Genomic DNA, 19273 nt, shown 5'->3' on the forward strand with positions numbered 1-19273 from the left:
GGGATTGAAAGGGCAAAATTGGAAAATTTAAGTAAGAAGATGGGTCCTTTACATTATGTTTTGGCCATAAATAAGAGAATACAAAAAATGTCATCATTTTTTCAATTAGATGTTCCCTTATGCGATTTCTCCTTAAAATTTGAGTCAAACTATGAGAACTAAAAATTTCCAAAAAAATATCCAAAAGTTTGAGTGTTTCTTCGAAATATGTAAGAATCATAATGGAATTTAGAGCGAAACATATATACTTTTTTATATAAAAAACATAAAATAAAAATAAAATTAGTTGGTTTATTTGGAGGGAAAACCATTTTTATTATGGTAATTATAGTTTTAAGCCATCCATTTTTAGGTCAGATTAAACATAGTTTAGTGATAATTCACATATATTTATACTTTTGAAGCTAAAAAGTTTAATCTTAATATCTGTATTTTTTTAATTTAAAAAGGTTTATTTTCTTCTTAATAAATATCTTGTTATTCATTAATATCTTGTAAATTAGCCATATGATATAAATTAATTAAAATTGGAAGTATAAGAAATCATCAAGAAAAGAAAATCAAGTACAAATTATCTAGATCATATAGATTTGGTTTATTTTTTTTAAAAAAATAATTTTCAATTCAAATGTACATGAGAGTGTGAACTTAATTATCTCTTAATCTTTTAATCAAAATTATAATAATTTAATCCGCTCGATTATACTAAACTTGACGTATGGACCATATAACTATATTTATGAATTATTAAATTTTGAATCATCGATTTTGACGAACGAAAAGAAAAGGGAAAAGAAAACGAATATGGACGTGGCAAAGTAGAGTCCCATCCCCATCCCTTTCTTTTCTACCTTGTCTCTTCTGATAAGCATCAATATTGCTTGTTAAAAAAAAAAATAATAATTCAAATATAATAAAATAAATCAAAATATTTATAAATATAACCAAATATCATTATCTATTCATTATAGATGATGGTGGTATATCAATATTTATCATTGATAAATTATAATATTTTATTATATTTATAAATATTTTTAACCATTTTAAATATTTAAAATAATTTTTAAAAAATAAATAGATAAATATTGATAGATTTCTATCAACTTTTATCAAAGAGAATTAAATTTTACTTTTTAAAATTCTCTTATTTAAAAAAAATAAAAAATAAAACACATCGAAACGCTTATCCAAACACACTTTATTAATTTTATTCTTATATTATTACTGTTTGTTATTATATTATTATATTCACGTTTATCCCTCCACGTCAAATGTTTTCTAACTTCACTTTGACACGTGGCACGCAAAACGACGCTTCACTTTCCCGCTTCACACGTCACTTTAAATCAGGACCGTCAAACACTGAATCTCTTTGACCCGGTCTTTGGCTTCTGGAATCAAACACGCTTGAAGATCACCGACAATTTAGAATTTGTGAAAAGAAAAAAAAGAAAGAAAAAAGAAATTATATTAACAACTGTAATCTACTCATCTACATTTTTATTTCCATAGATTCTCTCTCTTTGGCCCTCACTTCTTTTGTTTTTTCTTCTCTTAACCGTTGATTTTCTTTTTGCTAAAAAAAAATTCATATTAAATAGATTTTGAATATATGAAAAGGACTATATTGGAGCGTTGGGATGATATAAAATGTAGAGAGTTATGAAGTATGTTGGATGTACAGAGTTGTTATGTCTGTGTTTGGGTGTGTAGAGTTATTGTATTTGAGTTCATATGTCTGTGTTTGGGTGCGTAGAGTTGTTATGTTTGAATTGAAATGTTTGTATTTGGATGTGCAGAGTTGTTATGTCAGTACTATCTGGTTCGGTTTTTGTACTTTATAATAATTTTCTTGTATGAACACTATTTTTTAAAAAAAATCTTATAATCCAATTATTGTATCCATCATATTTGGAATAAAACATTGATTGCATTTTTTTTATTCTTTCCAATCTCATGATATGATATACAGTTCAATTTTATATTAAAATAATTAAAAATTATTACATTGATAATTTATATTAAAATAATTAAAAATAATTATATTAATTTCTGAAATTTATTAAGTCTAAGTAATATATTTATATTTATTAATTAATTAAGCTATATTTTTATTGTTCAATCTTCCAAAAATAAAAATCTCATACTTTTAGAAGGTAACTTAGGTAACTTCAATATTAAGAAGCATGTAAACATTAAAAATAAATGAAAACAATGCAAATACTCATAATTTTTTTAAAAAAATTAATAACACTAAAAAATGTCAAACAGTCTGTGTAATATATCCATTGTATAAGTAACACGCAAAAATTAATAACACAAAAAAAATACAACTGAAATGGAATATAGGAGAATACAGAAAAAATAACACACCAACCTCAAACTAATTGAATATTCCGTATTAGTTTGGGTTGCATAACAAAACAATGAAAATAAGTTAGAAAAAAAATCTAGAAATACTTATAATGTAGGAAGAGAACTAGTTCGAATAGAGAAGTACCTATGTTACTTATATGAAGAACGATATGGATGGAGTCCACGGGTTGTCGGATCAAAACACAATGAGACATCCTACAACCACCAAACAACCAAAAGTTAGAAATTTAATAATATGGAAATAACAGAACCAAACATTAGAAAATAGAGAAGGAGAAACCAAAGTTAAACGACTCACCGGATTGACAAAATAAATATTGGACAGTGGAGGCTCTCAGCAAACAGAGAATGACCAATGTTGTTATATAGGAAAAGTAAAGGGAAAAGGATGGTTGTTGAATATTAATAACAACCCCAACAAATATTAAAAAAAAAAAAAGTGTGACCAACATCCGAATATTAAGTTTACATCATGAATGAATTCAAATCCAATTAATAAATTGGTTCAGTCATTAATGAAGTGGTTGAATGGGTAGTGAAAAGACGCAAGTGAGATAAAATCAACAAACAATCAGAACAATCATTAATAAAATCACCAAACAATTAGAACAGTCATTACTAAAGTTGGTGGACAGTTTAATAAATGAGGTAACTAATAATGCCTAATATTGAAAACGTGCAAAATGTGCAAGTATGATCGAGTATGAACAATCGAGTATGATCAACCATGATCGAGTATGAATGATTGAGATGTTCAAGCATGATCGAGTGTGTGTTCAAGTATGATCGAATATGATAAAGCATGATCGAGTATGATCAAGATGTTCAAGCACTAAGATGAAATACGATACATGAAAGGAAAATGACAGTGAGATATGAAACACATCCCGAAAATGGGCCCATAAACAATTAAAATATAATGGGCCTCCAAACACTGAGATAATATAGGATGCAGGAATATACCATCCTATGTTTGGCCTCCAAACAGCTCCTAAATGTATTTATCTACACTATTCATTAGATTTCGTTTTCAAAATATTGTGTGTGATTTAGTGTATGTTTTGGAGTAATTTTATAAGGGTTAAAATCATTTTTATTAAGTTTAAATTTATTATGAAATATGCTTTTAATTTAGATATTCAAAAGTAATTTAATATTTAATTTTGCGTTATTAAATACAACTTTCATATCATCAACATTGATTTTGAATCATTAGAAACATGTTTTTACAGTGACATTAAAAATGACAAAGTAATTTTAACAATTTTAAAATCATTTCCAAACACGCCCTTATAATTCTATCCGTTAAACTTTTAAATCATAACGAGTGAATCATTTTTAAGATTATATTTAGAAATTCTCTATGCATCATTTTTTACACACGTGCAGACTTCTTCGAATCTTGAGTTCACAAAATAAATGATTAGAATTAATGTAGGTACGAGTTAAAGAAAAAATTTACTTGAAAGTCTAAATCGATTAACTTATAAAAATTGAAAGTTGGAGTCTCATTGATAAAATTATAGGTTGCATTATCTTTATCCAAACAAATTATAATACCGACGTTATAGATTGATACACTTGAAAAATTTTAGGGTTTAAATACATAATATATTTGTTCATAATTTAAATTGCCACAATTCTAAAATTTAGAAGTATGAATTGATACTTTTCCCTAATTTCATTTAATAATAATTCTATTTTTTTTTACTCCAAACAATCAATATAGTTAATATTTAAAACATTGATGAGATGATAATTGGTGTCTTATCTAACATAATATGTTGAGTTGAATTGTTGATATTATTATTATTCATACTTTAAACTTTTTAAAGTTTTCAAACTTTAAAAATGTTTAATAGACCTTTAGAATTTAATTTTTTATTTTACTTTATTAGTTTTTAATATAATAACATTTTTAATTTTTGTTCTTAATAGAATATTTTTTCTTAAAAAAAAACTATTTGACACAAAAAAATTTTAAAAATACAACTTATTAAATTTACTCAAAATTTGAGTATCGATAAGACACAAAATTAAAAGTTTATGGACTTACAAATATTTTTTAAAGTTGAGAAACGTTATACATACCATCTTAGAAATTCAATGATCGAGTTTGTAATTGAAGCTATGTTTAAATAACCTTTCTCATAATTTTTGAAATAGTGAATTTAGGGTTAGTTTGAAAATAAAATAAATACAAGATGATTTTTAAAATATTTATAAGAAGTGTGGTGGTTTAATGAATAGTGTTCTTCAGATTGCTTGTTAAATTAAAGAGTAGATGGTATTAAAATTGTTTGTTCAACTAAGATTTAATTTTTAAAAATAACATTAAAGTGTTCTAATTCGATAAGTATGAGACATTATAATAATGTTCTAATTGAAATCGTGTGGTAACTGCTAAGTTAGCATCATCAAAACCCATTTTCTATATTCATATGCCTTTTGTAAGAATTTGTATTGAATAAATTAATGGAAAATAATATTTTTTTATCCGTAGTTTTTTTTTTTTCTAATTTCTATTTGACCCTTAAATTTTAAAATATTACATATTTAATCTATAAGTTTTGAGTTTAATTTCAATTTAGTTTATGGATTTCAAAATGTTACAATTTTGTTATTGATATTTGAATTTTATTTCAATTTGGTTCCTATATATTGAGATTTATATTTTTAACCTTGATATTTTTTACTAAATACTAATTTTCTATCGGTAGTGTTAATGCATGTCAATAAATTTAAAATAATTATAATTAATTAAGTTTTACTATTTAATTTAATCACTTTTAAATTTCATTTCATAATTATTTTAAATTAAATAAGAGATATTGACGTCAATTATTGAAAGAAAATATTTGATGAAGAATTGAGGTTTAAAATCGAAAATCTTGAAATCTAGGAGCTAAACTAAAATAAAACTCAGATTTTAAGTGTAAGATTGTAATATTTTGAAACTTAAGAACTAAATTAAAATTGAACTCAAAACTTAATAACTAATGTCTCGTTTAGTCACCACTTTGTTTTTGAAAATTAAGCCTATGAATACTATTTCTACTTCCAAATTTATTTGTTTGTAATCTACTTTTCACCAATGATTTAAAAAACTAAGCCATGTTTTGAGAACTAAAAAAAGTAGCTTTCAAAAAATCGTTTTTGTTTTTTGAATTTGGCTAAGAATTTAATCATTGTACTTACAAAATATGCAAATTATGATAAGAAATGTAGATGAAACAAACTTAATTTTTTTTAAAAAAAATAAAAAAATCAAATGGTTACCAAACGAGGTCAATTTTGTAATATTTTGAAATTTATGGACCGATTAAAAACTATATTTAAGACCTAGAGACTAAAAAGTTTTTTTTCTAGAAAAAAATACCGTATATTTTCAATTTGTTACATATATGTTCAAATTAGGAATTTCATTTTCCCAAAAAAAGAAAACCTTTCGTACTTTTTTGATTGTACTATTCATATTTTTCAAAGTTATTTATTTTCAAAAAAGATAATTTTAGAATCTTCCGCCAAATTTGAATAATTTATCAAAGTTGGAAAATTAGATCTTCTTCGAAAAAAAAAACCAAGCAGAATAATCAACGGTCATAATAATTAAGAAATTTTCAGCTTATTAAAAACACTTTTGGTCTTAACACTTTAGTCCTTAAATTTTGATTTGTAACGATTTAGTCTCTATATTTTTCAATTTTGTAATATTTAATCTAAACTTTAGTACGTAACAATTTAGTAATTGTACTTTCAAAATTGTAACAATTTGGTCCCTAATGTAAAAAAATTCATCAAAATTAGATGTCAATTTTAGTGTTTTATGATGTGAACTTTGTATTTTGTAAAAATATTAAGTTTCTAACTAGTTCAACTGTTTATTTATGTTCTAAAATTTTATTAAACGTTAACATTAATTTACACAATAGGGACCAAATTGCTACAAATTTTAAAAGACTAGATTGTTACATAGTAGAGTTCAAAGATTAAATAGTTACATAGCTGAAAGTATAAAAATCAAAACGTTATCAAAGTTAAGAGACTAAATTATTACTATAAAAGTGACTAAAAGTGATTTTTAATAATAAAAAAAAACCATCAGTGTTTTTATCAACTTCATTTTTCATAATATTGCGTATATTTCGTTGGAATATTCAATTGATTTTTTTTTTTGTTTACTAAAATCATACCTCGGAAATTATAAAAAGAAATTTCATCAACCGTAGATGTGAAAAGGAAGATACTATTTATATTATATTATTTCTATGAAATTATAAACATTTTTATGTATTTGAAAAATTATATATTTATATATAGGACGGACTTTATTTCTTTTTTAATAAATAAAAATTCTTTAGAAATGCGTAAAATTAGTGTCAAATAAAGGAATTGCATTGCTGCAGAAGCATCAGAATCTTTGAAATATATAGCTTTTGTTCTTTACAGCTATAAAATTTGGTCCAAAAAACACCGACACATATACAAACACACCTATAAATTTTGGTCCAAAAGAAAAATACAGCTAAAAAAATTCTAAAAGGGAATTTGTTTTTCTTTTCTTTTTTTTTTTAATTAGATTACAAATTTATTCCCAAAATTTAAAACTTAACTCACAGTTTGGTAATCATTTTGTTTTTTGTTTTTATTTTTTTAAAACTAAGTCTATAAACACTACTTTCACCTTAAAAATTCTTTATTTGTTATCTATTTTATAAAAAAACTAAGCCAAATTTCGAGAACGACAAAAAATAGCTTTCAAAAAGTTGTTTTTATTTTTTGGAATTTGGTTGAGAATTCAACCATTATATTTAAAAAAGATGCAAATCATTATAAAAAATGTGATGAAATAGACTTCTTTTTTTTTTTAAAAAAACACAAAATCAAATGATTACCAAATGGGGCCTAAAACTCTCAAAATTACAAATCTTGAATGCACAAGATCGGAAATCTAAATTTAAGAATTTATTTAATCATAAAACTTAAATTTACATTTAATTGATTAATTAATTTTTGAATAAAAATATAATTTTTAAGACCTTGTAATCATTTAGTTTTTGGTTGTTTATATTTAGAATTAAGAATGTAAATGCTCTTTCTATCTCTAAAAATCTTAAATTTGTTATCTAATTTTTATTATTAATTTTAAAAACAAAGCCAAATTTTTTTAAAAAAAGTTTTTAAAAATTTTGTTTTGTTTTTTAAAATTTGGTTAAAAATCAACGAATGCATATAAAAAATAATAAATTTATATGAGATGTGCTTGATTAAAAAATAAAAACAAAATTAAAATTTTAGTACAATTCCAGACAAAAACTACAAACGTACGACTAAGGCAATATTTGGCTTAAAAAGTTGGGTTGGAAGGGAGGCATGTAAACAACTATTTCATAGTTTATCAATGTCGTTCGTTGTGAATTTCACAACTGAACAAATTTTTATTTTACAACTTCCCTTCTGATCTAAAATATTTTTTAAATTTACAATTAAATAATTATTTTAATTAAAATGATCGATATAATTTGTAAGTGCAAGTCAACAAAAATAATTTAATTGAAATAACCCATCAACCGGAGATTAAAAGTTTGATCCTTGAATCACACATATTACTTTTTTTTTCTTTTTTTCTTTTTTTTTTTTTAAAAAAAAATCTAAAAGTGTACTATTGAAGATATTTCAAAGCCGAGGGGCAGAACCGGAATTTAACACCTTAGCCATAAGCCCATAAGCGATGGCGACATTCGAAACTCCACGGCATCGCTTTCGTTCATTGAGAAACGCGCGTTGCGAAGCCTCTGGAAACCGCGCCATCGCCGTTGCTATAAATACCGATCCGATTCGAACTGTACCTCACACATTCAGATTCTCCTCTCAAATTCATCGAGTTTCTCAGCTGTTCAGAAGCTCCGATTTTTCAGTTGGGTTTCTTTTTGGGATTCGGGTTCGCCGCCGCCGCAAGCTTGCGTGTTCGCTGACTGAACGAAGTTCGTTATTCTATTAAGAAAGTTTTCTGTAGTTCGTAATTCTTGTTTTTGATAATCTTTTGGTGGTATGGTTGGTTCTTAGTTTGATTTCTCTTATTTTCTTAGGCAATGTGATGTGCATTTGCCTCTGATTTCAATTTTATTGTTTGGTTTCTTTGACATTTTTGTCATCTCGGAATAGTAGATAGAGATTTGGGATCTTATACCTTCTGGTTTAGTTCAACTTGTTGTGAGTGGTTCTCGATTGTGTTCTTGTTCCATCTGCAACTACAATTGTGGAGGTATATGGTCCCAAATTTTCTATGTTTTTTTCCCCTTGTGATTAATAAAGTCGAAATTTTCGTTTGAAGTTTTCTTTCTGGTGTGTTCTAGGCCGTTTGGTAATTTGCTATTTATTGGTCTGGGTGATGATTGTTCTATTGGCTTGTCTTAGATTTCTTTTGCAGTGCTAGATATTGATTGAGCGGTGTTTTGATTTGATTGATGCATCTTGGTGTGATGAAGTTGTTGTATGTGTCGTATACGTTTTGGTTGTGTGTTGAAATGCTTGTAGGTTAGGGTTTTGTTTATAGAAACCAAGAGCTAGATAGATGTCTGTAAAAATTCCCTGCCTCCTGCATTATTGAAGACTTTGGTGACCGTTCTTTTAAATTGTTGAACGGAGTGACGCTCATGAATAAATGTTATATTCTTGATCATAATTTTGAGGCCTTGAATTCGTCTTCCATTTGAAGTATTATCTTTAAGATGCATGTCTTCTTAGCTAGGAGATCGTATCCATTCTGTGGCCTTTATGAGTTTCCGCTTGGGCCTCTCAACCCAATAACAAAAGACACGTTTGTTAAAGCTTACTGCTACGTAGTATAGATTCATGGAAGCTGTTCCTAGGATATTGAGTTTCAATCGAAATGGATTGTCACATGATTTGACGATTGGGAATGTGAATATGAACACCCCTGCCCCATGCGCTGCTTGCATATGTGAGTGAAGCCAGGAACAAAACTCTGTGTGGTTAAGTTAGATCAGAGAAATTTTCGTTTCAGTGGTGACATTTTAACATTGACCCTGCCATTGGTGCTTTAAATTAAACATTAAACATGAAAATGGGGGGTTTTTTGTTTGATAATTGTACAGAATCATGGGGTCTACTACTCGAGTTCACGAGATGATGTCCAGACGAGGCAACACGTTGTGGTTTATTTATTTAGATGTTCTTTACCAAATTCTATGGCTTTCTCTTAACTTGGTCACTGGTGATACCTTGTGAAAACCCTAGCCACCTTCATAACACTGGATATAATTGCGGAGTTTGTGATATAACCTAGAATAATTTTACTTACTTATTTTTAATTAAAAAGATTTAAATTATGAGGAGCAGTAGGGAGCTGATGGTAGCCACATCGTCTGATCAAAGTACTTAAGCTCTTTGCTTCAGACTTGGAAGAATTATTATGAATAATTACAAATAAAGTTTAGATGGATGCTTTTGGGTGGTGTTAGATGTTGGATTCTTCTCTGCGACTCTTTCTAAAATTGGAGTCTTGGCAGCATCTTTGGTGTTCCGGACATGTTTTTGCTTCTTAAACCTGTTCCCGATGAAGTCTTGATTATCTTCAGACTCTCAGTGACCATAAGGATTCTAGGTGGTTCTTTGATAGCGAGATTGCAAGAGCTGTAGGTGCAGTTATGAGAGTTATATTTAGTTATTTAGTTGACTGGATAACCTTGAGTACATAATCTATTCCTCCAGTTGTAAGATCAGCTACGCAGATTGTGCCATTCACCCTAAAAGTTCAGTTTTCCTTCTCCCACCAATAAACCTTTTGCTTCCTCTTGCACCTTGCCCTCTGGAACAACTTTCATTACTCAGGTCGTTGCTGGCTATGACTGCCTTCAAGAAGAGTTGTAAAATCCTTTTTGCTAATCTGGGAAAATGGCTTTCTTTTTGGTTTGGTTCTCAGTATTATGGAAATGAAGGAACCGGATGAATGCAAAATACCATGTGATGAAGGAAAATTTATTGGCTTTCAGGGAGAGAATAATAGATGGGTAAGTTGGGTTCTCGAAGGAAACTGAATGCAGAGATTCAATTTGAGGTAGGCTGGTCCTTTTGGACAATTAAGCCAGTAGAACTACTAAATATTTTGCCCTTTTTTCTTTTTTGTTATTTGTGGAACACATTTGATTGGGTATGTGTTGCTTTTACCATAGGTTGATGCATCCATGTTTGACCCAGTTTAGTGGGAATTGCATCCGGAGTCTTCAACAAATCAAGTGATCATGATGTGCAAATGGTCACTATTCAAAGCTGGAGGCTCTGGAGTCCCCCAGTGCTGCATTGTAGTTATTATATGGGTCTCCTATAACTCTTCTTTTTTGGATGAACTGAACTCTCCTCTTGGAGTTGTGATGATTGGAGCTGTACAACGTTTCTTGGATTATTTGTTGCTGATGTGCTGTGGTCTGCAGCTGTATAGAAGAAAGCAACAGTGTCATGGCCTGTTTGACGGTGAATAACATGCCTTTTCTGGCTTTAGGATGATTGCTAAAGTCCTTCCTATATGCAGGTGCTTTAAGCTTCTATCCAGATTCAACCATTGTCCTGCATTGGAGGATATTATTTTTCCATGGCAGAGGTTGCAACTTACTCCAAGCCTCAACAAATTGGGACAGAAGAAAATCAACATATGACATGCAGAGGAAAGGAGATGAGAACTGTGTACACTGAGCAGTTTGATTCTCAGGCCTTGCCCTTTGAAAAATCAAATGAACCCCAAGAGTTATTGGAGAGGGAATACATGGAACATGGGTAAAGTCCTTGAGAGTTTTCTCTCTAACCCTTTTTCAGGTCTTTCTTATTCATTTCATAAACACAGAACTTGTCATTTTGCAGATGTGCACATTATAGGCGAAGGTGCCGTATCAGAGCGCCCTGTTGTAATGAAATCTTTGATTGCCGTCATTGCCATAATGAAATAAAGGCAAGGAACTTCATTTTGAGCTTCATTATAGAATGTTTGTGGTCCTGAGCCATCATATACTGACTACAAATCCTCTTTCTTGTTCCTTCGTACAGAACAGTATTTGTGTTGATCAGAAAGAAAGACATGAGATGCCACGCCATGAAGTCAACCAGGTAAATTTGCCCACTGGTTACTCACCCATCTTCTTTTAACCTCTTCACCTATTCAGAAATTTTCTAGTTGAGTATCTCTTCAAATTTACCTAGAATTTTGTTTTCTCAGGTTATATGCTCGCTCTGTGGAACTGAACAGGAGGTGTGTGCTTAATCTTACTATTTTTGTATGAATGATTAGTAATTTCATGCTCACAAGCTCTAAATTCACAGTTTTGTTGGTTTCTGATTTGACAGGTTCGCCAAGAATGTATCAACTGTGGTGTGTGTTTTGGGAAATATTTCTGCGAGACTTGCAAGCTGTTTGATGATGATGTGAGTTCAAGGCATCCACTTAGTTTTCCATTTTGTCACCAATTCACCTCTCATTTTTTATGCACAAACAATTTAGTCAATTTAGTCACTTATGGTTTTTGTTTCCTTTCTTGCAGACATCTAAGAAGCAATATCACTGTAATGGGTGTGGAATTTGTAGGTATGATATATCTGAATCCATTTATCTTATTTGAAAATTATTACTCTATTTCCATATGTTATTATTTACATAAAAACCAAAACTACTTGTATTGTATGTGTTTTCGTTGGAGTTTTATCTCTGTTCCCACACTTACTTGATGCCATTATGAACATTTTTGACAGAATTGGGGGACGTGAGAACTTTTTCCACTGCCATAAGTGTGGTAAGTCATACATAATTTTCTGATTCATCTTGCTAAATTGTTAGTCTCTCTTGTCATACAGTGTGATTAAAATTGTATCAATTGTTTGCTGATTTTTATATTTTCTTTGTCATGAAGGTTGCTGCTATTCAGTTCTTTTAAAAAACAGCCATCCCTGCGTTGAAGGGGCAATGCACCATGACTGTCCTGTTTGCTTTGAGGTAAAACTTTCCCCTCATTTCCCTTATTCATTTGCTATCTATTCTTAGCCATCACTATGTAATGATGTGCATCTTTAACAAATGGCTTGCAGTACCTATTCGATTCGACAAACGATGTTACAGTAATGCCATGTGGACACACCATCCATCAAAATTGCTTGAAGGAGATGAGAGATCACTTTCAGTAAGTGTTCATACAGAGTTCTTGTTTACTTGTGGAACTTGGTTTCTTGTGAAATGAATACAAGAACTCTGTTTCCTAATTACATTGATTCTGCTACAGATATGCTTGCCCTCTCTGCTCCAAATCCGTCTGTGATATGTCCAAGGTGTGGGAAAAATTCGACATGGAAATTGCAGCTACGCCCATTCCAGAACCATACCAAAATAAAATGGTAAAGCTCCCACCCCACTTACTTTTACTTTTCACTCTCATTTCATTGCTAGGTAATAGATCATATATTATAGCATATCTGCTGGAGGTGTTTATTGGTAGTTCAACATTATCACAGTAGAAACTAGAAAGTCCTCGTGTTCAAATGTCTATTGTTATGGAGTTTTTAAACCAAAATAAGGGACGACCTTACTTGAACAGGACATCAATGTCCTTGAGTTTTTAAAAGAAATGACCTTTAAAGCATGCACATGTCGGTGGGAGGTTAATGGCATGTTTGAGGTGATTTTGTTATTTTTAAAATCACTTTAAAAATGTTTTTATCATCCAAAATCAATTTTAATGCTATAAAATATGCATTTAAAAGTGTACAATGAAACATTGAATTGATTTTGAGTGAGTAAATGTGTATCTCAATGTTTTTTACCATTTTAAAGTCATTCTCAAACATGTCCTATGCCCTAAATTATACGAATATATTGTAACTCATCTGTGTGAGCTTTTGATCCTATTAAAAAGCTGCATACTTTGAACGAACAGGTCTGGATTCTTTGCAACGATTGCAGTAAGACGTCAAAGGTGCAGTATCATGTTGTGGCTCAAAAGTGCTTGAATTGTAAGTCTTACAACACCAGACAGACCAGAGGCTAAGGATAAGGATGTGGATATGAAAGCCACATTTCCATCATCTGCAGCTCTGAATTGTCTCCATCTTCAGCTACTTGATCTCCCATTTCCATGCTAGACTCCTTCAGAACCTTCGAGCCACACACGTCATTCTCGAGCGATGGGGAAGACGGCATAGTTCTGCAGCCTCCCTTGCATCGGGAAGTTGGCAACATCGCACATTTTTTCTCTTCTTTATTTGGTTGATATCTTCTTGTATTCTACCTCTTCGTTCTCCCATCATTCTATTTGTTGGTGTTTGTATTGTTGTTGTATTTGTGTATGAAGAAAATATTGCATTGTAATCATGGTCAGTGAATTGCATTGCATGTGATTTGGTTTTTCAGAATTCATCGCCTGACTTTCTTTGACGCCTTCTTTAACATCTTGCAAGTCAAAATGACGACGAATTGATCTTCAACTTTCAATCCTTCGGGTATTGTAAACATAGGCAATTTACAAGTTCAACTTGAATATATATATAAAATAACAATCGAAGTAATGGAAAGAAAAAAAAATTGATAAACATTGATAAATTTTTATCAATTTCTATAAAAAAAAAAAATAAATCTTCTTTATATTGATGGAATCTAATCTATCATCTTTTTAGTTCAATAATTATGTGAGTTTTTGCTTAAAATGATCAGTAGGCGATAATTATGGATGTAGGGTTTAATGTTTGAATAGGTTCGTCTAATTGGGAATGTTTTTGAAAGATACGTACAGTAGCTGCGTTTGTTTTCAGCCGCAGTGGGAAAGAGAGAGGAAAGAAGGAAGGAATTAGCCGTTGGTTTTTGGTGCATTATGATGCCAAAAAAAAAAAAAAAAAAAAAAAAAGCGTGAATAGGAGAAATATGGATTTCAAATGTTCCTCAAAATTACTGCCGAAACTCCCTTCCCGTTACAAAGCCTGTTTTCTATTGGGCCTACGAGTTTGGCCCAATAGTGTGTGTCCTCAAGCCCATTAGCAAATCTATGAAGGGACATCAATAAATTATAATACAAAATATATGGAAAAAAAGAATGACAACATAAATACTGTAGCTTTTAAAACGACTGATCGCAATAATAGCTTTTAAAAGAATCTGAAAAGGAGTAAAATAGTGTTGGATAAATTTTAATTTTAAATTAAAAATATTAGTTTAGTTATATGGACCAAACTAAATTTATTATTTCAATTATTTTTTATAGATAATTAATTTATAATTTATTTAAATTTGTATATGTATATGATTTAAATTTCAACTAATTGTATTTAATCTAAATTATTTGATAAAAGTTCTAAAAATGAATCCATTAACATTTGAGAATATATATGACTAAGTGAAAGGATATTATTATAATATATTTATTTCAATGGTTAAAAAGTTAGCAAAATTTTTAGAAGTTAAATCTAAAAGCTAGTGTCTATTAGTTTTTGCACTTAATTAAAATTTAAAAAGTGATTTTGATAGATTAATAAATAATCCATTTTACCAAATAACGTAGGTAATTAAGAATGTCTAATAATTATTTTTTATTATTGCAAATGCAATCCCAAACGGAGCTCAAGTCAACTCAATTTTCGCTAATTTTTCCACACAACTTAATTATTTATAAAAAAACAATGTAAAATTATTTAGACTCATTGTAGTTGAGTTTGGAATTTATGCAATTTTTAAATTAAGAACCCATTTGGATTGACATGAGAAAAAAGTGTTTTTCAAAAAACACATTTTTATTTAACAAAAATTGTTGAAAATACACTTCAAAAGCTATTTTAAGTGGTTGCTAAGCACTATAATTTTTTCCAAAATGATTTATTTTTTAATTCAAATACTTAAAAATACATTCCAAACACACCCAAAATATCGGTGCCTATACTTTTAAAAAAGTAGTTGTGAGAAGAAATGTTCGGTAAATTAATACCAAATTTGTTTAATCTAGGCCCAGTTTGATAACCATTTAGATGTTAGTTTTTGTTTTTGTTTTTTTTTTTTTTTTTAAAAAAATTAAGCCTATAGACATTACTTTCACTTTCCAAATTTATTCTTTAGTTATCTACTTTTTACCGGCGTTTTAAAAAACAAAGCCAGACTTTGAAAACTAAAAAAAGTAGCTCTTTATTTATTTATTTATTTATTTTTTGAATTTAGCTAAGAATCAAACTATTGTACTTGATAAAGATGCAAATCAGGGTAAAAAATTGAGAGGAAATAAGTTTAATTTTAAAAAACAAAAATAAAAGAGGAGATGATTATTAAACGAGACCTTAATTATATGGAGTAAAGTAGAATATTATTTCAATTATGTTTTAGATTGATATTTATTTATAATATATTATAATATGATTATTTGAAAATATATATGATTTGAATTGCTACTATTTTTGTTTAATCTAAGTTGTTTGATAATTTTTTTTAAAAAAATAATTTTTCTAAGAAATTGAACTAATAAAAATCTGAAATAGATGTGAAAATAAATTAACATAGAACGATAAATTTGAAATGGATAAACGTTCGGGGAATGTAACAAATATTTAGGAACACTAAAATCTAAAAGATGCATCTAATAAGTTTTCAATGTTAGATTAAATTACAAAGTCCGGAAAGATTAATAAATAATTTGTTTTTCTGAACGCAATTAAAATCTTCATATAATCACTTTTTTACTTGCAAAAGCCGCCAAAGAGGGCTTAATTAAAATAAAATAGGTTTATACAAAAATATTTATATAACTTTGACTAATGCATAAAAAAAGACATATAACCTATATCATCCACCGAGAAGTGAGCTGGTTATATCATTCACCGAGAGGTGAGAGATTCAAATCACTGTTAAATATAAAGGGATCTTAAAATTTTGTTTGAACAAACTTTTTTTAGTACACTAGTTGTGGGATGGAGATCGAATCATCAACCTCTAAGGTGGAAGGCCATGTTACTTAGATCTAAGCACATTTTAACTTTTTTTTTAACAAAAAATGTCGATTGACTATTTAAATAACTAATATATTTTTAAAAGGTGGACTATTCTTTTTCAATGTAAAATTACAACTTAAAATATAAACTTACAAATTTTGAGTGGTCAGAGTTCACTCCAACCTGCATAAACGTGTTTAGAGATGGAGGAATCTCTGTAGTTTTGTTTTGTTTATCACAGAATTGCCAGAATGAACGAACAAAGAAACAGCAACAATGATCCAGCAGAATGACTCGGAGCCTCTGATTTTTCATTCACAGCAACTTCAGAAGGCTGAGTCATCACAATGAACTTACAGCTTCCAACTGATGGATCTTGAGTTGTGATAACTGAAAGATGTGGAAACTTACAGGCACTTGCCAACTGATTCTTTATCTGGTAGTAGGAGTTGAATGCATACGAGATGTTTTGCCGAGCATCCAGAGCCCCACATGAAGTCCCGAGGCCGAGGCTCGTGCAATCGCCATTTTCACAAGCGTAGCTAACACTTGGGGCAATTTGTGGATCGTCAATGCTGGCTGATGGTGCAAGGACACACCATTGTTTTGCCAGATACTTGACATTTGATGCAGGTACTAAACCATTCGTGCCGTTTGCCATTTGAAGCATGTATTTAGGCCGACCGTCGTAGTAAAACAGACCCCAATGCCGCTCAAAATTGCCTGGTAGAATGCTCTTGGCATCTTCATCAATAAGACTAAACAAGTACACGTCAATAGGACCAGGCCTCATCGGCGTTCCCTGCCCCGAAATAAAGTGGGAAATGAAGCCTTGGCTGAATCTCTTGGCAAACTGTAAATTCGCATTCCAGTCTCCATCTGTTGGCCATCCAATCTCTCCAACGATTATGGACATGTTAGGGAAGCCATTTTTCTGTAAAGACGAAACAAGGGTATCGTAGTTGGCAGTAAAAACATTTTCGTAGACTCGACCATTATCGCTCAAAGCAGACGAGAAGCCATCAAAGAAGGCAAAGTCAATAGGGAAATTGGGATCTTCATAAAGACTAATGAAAGGGTAGATATTGACAGTAAAGGGGGATGCACTGTCACTCAAGAACTTGACAATGGAGAGCATAAGATCATGGATATCAGAGCGAAAGTCACCACCTGAAGGGAGACCTGTGAGACTCTGATAAACATCAGCATTCATAGGCACTGTTACTTTAACCCGATTGCTTAAACCAGCCTTGACAATGGCGGCTTGGACATTTTGAAGAGCAGGAAAAGTAGTTCCTAGAAAGCTTCCATTAAATGTTTTCAAAAACGGTTCATTCCCAACTGCAACGTACCTTGTAAAACAAACAAAAATCAAGTCACAATTCTCCATCTCAATGAAACTGTTAAGAAATTAACAAATAAAGATGTCCAGAAAACATAAAGTAATAGAGAATCGATACAAATTTACGTGATTCATTGTCAGTATGTTAACTACGACTATGGACAGAAGAAGAATAATTTATTATTAGAAAGAATAATTTAGATTACATAGATCCTCTAGATTAGAGCGCATACTACCCTAAACCTTAGAGTTAAAATCGTAAATAGGTGTAGAGTTCAAATCATAAATAACATAAACATGATAAATATTAATACAGATTCAAGGCATTCTAACAGACAATCATTCCATGGAACAAAACTCAAGCCAATTGCATAGTTTCTAGCAGCAAAATCAGGAGAAACAGCCAACAAAAGACAAATTTATTCAATTACATCACATAAAGTTCAGAGATAAATCAGAGAGAGATTGTTTGATCGTTTGTCCTTTACCTTATATCCACACTGCCAGATGAAATATAAGAAGACAAGTTTTTAGCAACCCAATTTTCTGCTGATTGGATGCTATTAGCCAAGCTGTAGAGCATATCGTTTGGAATTCCCACCATCACTTCAATCCCCGATTTGCCTAGAGCCTTTAGAACTACAGGATCGGCATCAAAAAGCTTAACCTTCTGAATTCCATTATCCTTCAGCAACTTCACCACCGTCGCCGGCGGCAACGGATGAGTGGCCTGAGTTCCCCAGTTCACTCCGATTCCGATCACTGAACTCACCGCCGCAGATGAAAGCGACAGAACAAGAAAAAATCCCCAACCGGCCACAAATTTCAACAATCCCATAGCGATGAAATTTCAACAATCCCACAAATTTCAACACTGAACTCACTGTCAATTACTCCCAGAAAGAACCATGAAAGAAACCACAAACCAATTGAAGCGATGAAATTGGAAAATGAGTTCAGTTATTTTCACAAGCAACTTAGATGCAGAAAAATGGTAGGACATAGGGCACGAAACTAGAAAGCTTTGGGAATGGCGGATTTCTTCTCGTGCAAGGAAACACCAAAAGAAGAGAAAGGAAAAACACAATAGCCATAGATATCGACAAGCGTCAATAAAGAAAAAGTAAGCGAAAGTAGAAGTGGAAAAGAACAAAATTATAGTGGAATCAACTTTAGAACAGCAAATCATAAGCTCAAATACCAAAACCCAAATTCGAAACCTCCGGAACTGTAGAAACTGCGGATTCTCCAACTCCACACAGAGGCCGAGAAGAAAATTAAAAAGAAAATGGAGATCGAGAAGATACGTATGCGACTGAGGAATTGAAGAATCTTGAAGCCTGTAGACACAAATGCTTTTCCTTTTCGGGTTTTCCATGGCAGAGGTTGCCTCAACAAATTTGAGATTGAAGAAAATCAGCATTGTTGAGAAACCATGAATGGAAAGCATACTATGGTAAGAAAAAGAATTTTGTACATTTCAGGATAATTGCCCAAACTAATCCAACATCCAACAACTTATATTAATTGTCCTTTCTTTTACAATAGTTTTTTTCCCCTCCTTCTTTCCCTTGGGGTTTTTGTACGGAAGGC

The 19273-nt window shown here is 30.5% G+C and overlaps 2 protein-coding genes across 4 annotated transcripts; one reads left to right on the forward strand and one right to left on the reverse strand.

Moving 5' to 3' along the window:
- The first annotated feature begins 8214 nt into the window (after positions 1–8214).
- On the forward strand, positions 8215–13792 carry LOC120086224 (probable E3 ubiquitin-protein ligase RZFP34). Of its 3 annotated transcripts, XM_039042768.1 has the most exons (13): positions 8216–10233; positions 10325–10459; positions 10575–11172; positions 11257–11344; positions 11440–11499; positions 11609–11641; positions 11737–11814; positions 11931–11974; positions 12139–12179; positions 12297–12379; positions 12472–12563; positions 12663–12774; positions 13314–13792. In XM_039042768.1, exons 3-13 carry the CDS (start codon positions 10991–10993, stop codon positions 13422–13424), a joined length of 924 nt encoding a protein of 307 aa, XP_038898696.1. In that variant the 5' UTR covers positions 8216–10233; positions 10325–10459; positions 10575–10990; the 3' UTR covers positions 13425–13792. The 3 variants fall into 3 exon arrangements, with proteins under 3 accessions (XP_038898697.1, XP_038898696.1, XP_038898695.1); XM_039042769.1 differs by lacking the exon at positions 10325–10459 and having other exon boundaries at positions 8215–8363; positions 10931–11172; XM_039042767.1 differs by having other exon boundaries at positions 8216–10459.
- Positions 13793–16254: 2462 nt separating this feature from the next.
- Positions 16255–19076, reverse strand: LOC120086260 (glucan endo-1,3-beta-glucosidase 5). The gene is made up of 2 exons (XM_039042807.1): positions 18169–19076; positions 16255–17690 (listed from the first exon to the last, which is right to left on the reverse strand). The coding sequence occupies exons 1-2, from the start codon at positions 18516–18518 to the stop codon at positions 16574–16576; spliced, it is 1467 nt and encodes a 488-aa protein (XP_038898735.1). The 5' UTR covers positions 18519–19076; the 3' UTR covers positions 16255–16573.
- Positions 19077–19273: the final 197 nt, after the last annotated feature.

Source organism: Benincasa hispida, chromosome 9, assembly GCF_009727055.1.
Source record: "Benincasa hispida cultivar B227 chromosome 9, ASM972705v1, whole genome shotgun sequence".
In the NCBI taxonomy this organism is placed as follows: Eukaryota; Viridiplantae; Streptophyta; class Magnoliopsida; order Cucurbitales; family Cucurbitaceae; genus Benincasa; species Benincasa hispida.

Bases quoted from the DNA above. Each gene is read 5' to 3' on its own strand.
- LOC120086224 (XM_039042769.1), top strand. From the start codon at position 10,991: ATGGCAGAGGTTGCAACTTACTCCAAGCCTCAACAAATTGGGACAGAA. The intron at 11,815-11,930 runs GTGAGTTCAAGG...CCTTTCTTGCAG, and splicing joins GCAAGCTGTTTGATGATGAT to ACATCTAAGAAGCAATATCA. The intron at 12,180-12,296 runs GTAAGTCATACA...TTTGTCATGAAG, and splicing joins TTTCCACTGCCATAAGTGTG to GTTGCTGCTATTCAGTTCTT.
- LOC120086260 (XM_039042807.1), bottom strand. From the start codon at position 18,518: ATGGGATTGTTGAAATTTGTGGCCGGTTGGGGATTTTTTCTTGTTCTG. The intron at 17,691-18,168 runs GTAAAGGACAAA...TTGTTTTACAAG, and splicing joins TCTGGCAGTGTGGATATAAG to GTACGTTGCAGTTGGGAATG.